Genomic DNA, 4,885 nt, shown 5'->3' with positions numbered 1-4,885 from the left:
AACTATTTATAATATAGGCAATGTCATCAAGAGCTAAAGTCACAACAACCACATGCGAGCGATGCTGAAATAGAAAAATTATGCGAGGAGATCTTTCCAGTTTGGTTAAAAAAATAATGTAAGTAGTTTTATATAATGATTTTTTAATGCAATTTTATTCTTTTAATAAATTATTTTATTTTTGAAAAAAATATTTATTATGGTGTTAAATGTTATGGTAGGTTGAATATCAATCAAATGGAATTGGGAATCAAATCTTTGCACTTGCTATGGGCCCTTCAAATTTAGTTAAATGTTATAATGGGTATTATGTGAATGGTTTCAAATTTCACACTCAAAGTTATGGTCGATTTAAAAAGACGATGAATAGCGGGGTTTGTGTGAAAGGAAGTTGCTATGATGACAATGAATGTGATTATTATGGAATGCTTGAAGAAGTTGTTCGGCTAAAATATTTGGGGAGTAAGTGCAAAGTATTCATGTTTAAATGCCATTGGTACGATACAAGAAGAGGAATTAGAATGCATCGTTCAAATGGTTTGGTTGAAATCAAGCATACTTCTCGACTATATGGCAATGAAGATTTTGTGCTAGCACAACAATGTCAACAAGTCTACTATACATGTCCACCTGATAATAAATCTTCTGAATGGTGGGCGGTAATTAAGACAACTGCTAGAAGTCGCTATAATGTTGACATGGGTGAATTTATTGAAGATGATAACAATATGAGATCATTTGATGTCGCTCAGTCAGATGAGATTTCTCAACCATGTCGTGTCCTTCCTACTCAAACACTTGATGATCCAAATATGGTTGTTGAAGCATCATATTATACAGAAATCAACCATTGTGATTTCCTTCAGTTACAGGCAAATTCGATAGAAGTTGAAAGGGATTCAAATGAAGAATTTGATGATGATGTTGATGGTGATTCCGATGATGATGATATGGATAGAAGTGATGATAATGACGAGCAACATGATGATGATATATTGTAAAATTTATTTTTATTTATTGTATTTAGACTTATTTTTAAATGATGTAAGTTATGTTTGTATTAATGGTATTAATTAAAAATAATTATTTTGTTCATTTTTATTTTTTTTTATTGTATTAATTAGTTCATATTCAATAATTAAAAATAATTCAGTTATATTTATTCTATAATGTTGTTTATTGATGCTAATTTTTTTTTTTCTATTTCAGGTATCTAGCATGCCTCGACGTGGTTCTATATTAGCTTCCAGGAGTAATAAGACCACTTCATCTAGATCAAATGGCCCTTCATCTGGGCCGAATAGCCAAGCATCCATTTCTCATCAACCTTTTCATCATGAGTTACATGATTGCTATAATCCTACTCGGCAAGATTATGGGCGGAGGGATGATTATCAATCGTACGATGGTTTTCGCTTTCAAGATTTACTTCAAACTCAAGAAGGTTTCCCTCAATATCACCCATATACTTTTAGGGGATATAATGTTGATGGGGGTTATTATGATTGGAGGGGCAATGATGTTAGGGGAGATGAGAGAGTTGAGGAAGATGGAGGAGAACAATATGAGAGAGTAGATGGTGATAATGATGAAGACGAGGGAGATGATGTTAATGCAAGAGGATTAGGTGATGAGGGAGATGATTGTAATGCTAGAGATTCAGAGGATCGAGATGACATCCCTTCAATCCATGGTTCAACATCATCTCCAATACATCATGAGCAACAAGTTCAAAAGAAGGGTTTTGACACACATAAGGATCCAATTACCAAAAAAAGAGAGCTTCATTTATATGGAACAACAGAGTAAGTTGAAATGTATAAGGTTATTGTGTTTTATAATTATTTTTTAAGCTTTATTAATTTAATGATTTTTTGTCATTTTTTTAAGCTTCAATAACTCATCATGTGGGCGTGAGATCGGGCTTATTTTGAGATCAAATTTTAAAGGACCATGGCACAATTGGGAAAAAGTTGGTTCAACTTATAAGGATGAACTCTTTAAAGAGTTTAAGGTATGAGATTATACATTTTTATTTTAGATATAATTATGTTGACTTATTAATTAATATTATGATACTTGAATATATTAATAAATATATGTATTGAGAAATTGTTTGATGGATGGGATATGATCCAGGATGATTGGATCAAGATGGGAGTTGTAATGACATATAATAGAAGTGTTGTCGATAACTTGGTACCAATAAAAATAGAGGAGACTCTGCTGAAATTTTTTAAAAAAAAATTCCATAATTTTAGACATATCATTCAACAGTTGACATTAGTAAAGAAATGTTTGAGATTTCATGATATTATATTTGAGGATGTTATATTTTTTTTTGAGATTTCATGAAACATTTCTTTACTATGCCAACATGTTGAAAACATAAATTAATATATAATTGTTTTTGCATCTCTAACGACTTCAATTAGGTTAGAACATGTCATGTTACTATGATTTAAGACAAATTAATTCTATTTTAGAAATATATAACATCCTCAAATATATTAATGGCCACCCCAGCCCCTTTTCTTGAGCTAGTTCTTGCTTTGCTCTAAGCAAATATTCTTCAAAAAATGAACCGAAGGACCTTTAATTTATTCTGCTATAATTTCATTGATACAGTCCTGAGAGGAAATTAAAGTTTAAAGATATATGTCACCTCAACTGACTGTTTTTGTAGGGAAATATTAGTGGTTTCAGGACTGATCAGTACCTGCTGCTGCACTCTTGTTAGTTTAAAATTGAACTGGGGTCACTGGATCTTTTTTGCAGACGTCTGTGTTAAGGTTTCTTTAATTTCTTCTTCTTTGAGATTACACGTTAAGGTTTCTTGAAACATTAACATGGTGACCATGGCTTGTATACAATCACAAAAGTTATCTGTGCCCTAATGTATTTAATGTCCTGGTGATATGAAAATACCATGCATACATGTGCTATGACACACATCTGTTCAACCTTGAACTCATAAAAAATGTTATGGCTGATCATTTATAATGTCTGTTGTAACCATCCAGATTGCAACTCCAAATGTGCATACAGGTTCAGCAAGGCATAAAAAATATTATAATAATTAGAATATAAGACATTAAATTACATTTTATGATGTAGTTAAGAAGTTTTTATTTTATCAATATTTTTTGTTCATCTTTTTTACTTCTGATTATGTGATTGTAATTATATAGTCTAGTTAACAACTATGTTGAGCTGTGTTTGTTTTTTTTTATAGAAAAAATATATATTTTCTGAGGATGATGAACCAATTGTTCGTAAGATTTGGGAAGATAAGACTAAAATTGCTTTGAACCAGCAGTTGACACGAGCTCGTAAAAGAGCTATGTCTGACCGAAATACCACAAATATTATGGATTGCATTGATAAAGGTCCAGTTTGGATACACAATGACGATTGGAATCAAATGATTAAAGAAATTTGGTCCACCCCAGAATTTCAAAGGAGATCAAAATCTGCAAGAAATAATCGGCTAACTGAAACAGATGGTAAATTAAGCACTCATTCTGGAGGTACAGTGTCATTTGCATCATATCGAGCTAGCATGGTGAGAATTGTTTATATTTGTTATAATGGACTTCAAATTTTTATATTTATATTTTCTAATATTTTTTTGTTTGTTGATAGCAAGAAAAAGCAGGTGGAAAAGAACCTCTATGGGATGATGTGTTTTCGGTGTTGCATCAGAGTGCCAAGCAACCTGAAACATTTATAGATAACAAGTCTAAAAAAGTTGTTGTAAGTATTTTTTTTTTAATGTAATTTAACATTATTTAAAATTTAAATTAATTTATTATTATATTTAATTGTATTGTAGGAGAATTACAAAAAAGAGATGATTTCAAGATATGGAGCTGATCGGGAAAATCATCCTTCATTTGATGGAGCAGCTTGGTGTGTGGCTATAGGAGGAGCTACAAAGGGTAGAATATATGGTGCACCTGGTATGCCAAAATCCATGGTTAGTACGAGTGCTTCATCACAATCCTATACGATGGAGTCAACACCTTCTAGCTCATCAATTCAGGAATTGAAAGAGCAAATAAAGGAAAGAGATGGTCATATTTTATCATTACAACAGGAGATGTCCTCAATCAAAAACTTTCTTAGTAATATGGGATACCAGGCTTGGGCATCAAATATGGACCAAGGTATGTCGGCACCTATGACTTCATCTATGCCGTCACATGTTGCCCCACAGATGACGACACCTATGTATCTCCCGTCTAATCCAGTATATCGACCTAGGCCTCGACCACCATATACCGATCGCACCTTATGATGGTCAGCATTGTTTTGGTTTGTTTCCACCATCACCCCAATCACCACTTTTGTGATAGAACATATTTATTAAATTGTGACTTATCTATTTTGATGTAAGTTTAATGAGATTTAGAAATTTATTATAAAGTTTGTTTTTATTTGCATTGTTATTTTTTATAAAATAATTTTCTAGTATTAATTTATGTTCTTTATATATTTATCTATAATTTTTTAAATATCCACAAATAATTTAAAAAAAATTCAATAAATGAAAAAAATAATTTAAAAAATTCGGACAAATCAGCAACGGATCAGCAACAAAGCTTTCATTACTGATCAGCAACGGATCAGCAACGGAACATCCGTTGCTGATCAGCAACAGAACATCCGTTGCTGATTTATATAATCAGCAACCGAATTTTAGCAACGGATAATCCGTTGCTAAAAAATTAGCATCTATTATTTGCATCTGAAATTATCCGTTGCTAATTCCGTTGCTGTATTTTATCAGCAACAGATTTTAATATTATCTGCAACGGATTTGTTAGTTGCTAATAGGCTATTTTTTTGTAGTGCATTTGTTCTGGCCCTATAAAAAGCTAGC

General features: G+C 31.8%; 1 protein-coding gene across 1 annotated transcript; it reads left to right on the top strand.

Annotated features, from left to right (window-relative positions):
* The first annotated feature begins 3,163 nt into the window (after positions 1–3,163).
* Positions 3,164–4,338, top strand: LOC118053876 (uncharacterized). The gene is made up of 3 exons (XM_035065275.2): positions 3,164–3,565; positions 3,646–3,756; positions 3,836–4,338. The coding sequence occupies exons 1-3, from the start codon at positions 3,344–3,346 to the stop codon at positions 4,298–4,300; spliced, it is 798 nt and encodes a 265-aa protein (XP_034921166.1). The 5' UTR covers positions 3,164–3,343; the 3' UTR covers positions 4,301–4,338.
* Positions 4,339–4,885: the final 547 nt, after the last annotated feature.

Source organism: Populus alba, chromosome 14, assembly GCF_005239225.2.
Source record: "Populus alba chromosome 14, ASM523922v2, whole genome shotgun sequence".
Lineage (NCBI taxonomy): Eukaryota > Viridiplantae > Streptophyta > Magnoliopsida > Malpighiales > Salicaceae > Populus > Populus alba.
Note: the sequence above shows the minus strand (reverse complement) of the source record. Positions and strands in the feature narration are given on the sequence as shown.

Bases quoted from the DNA above. Each gene is read 5' to 3' on its own strand.
- LOC118053876 (XM_035065275.2), top strand. From the start codon at position 3,344: ATGTCTGACCGAAATACCACAAATATTATGGATTGCATTGATAAAGGT. The intron at 3,566-3,645 runs GTGAGAATTGTT...GTTTGTTGATAG, and splicing joins CATCATATCGAGCTAGCATG to CAAGAAAAAGCAGGTGGAAA. The intron at 3,757-3,835 runs GTAAGTATTTTT...ATTGTATTGTAG, and splicing joins ACAAGTCTAAAAAAGTTGTT to GAGAATTACAAAAAAGAGAT.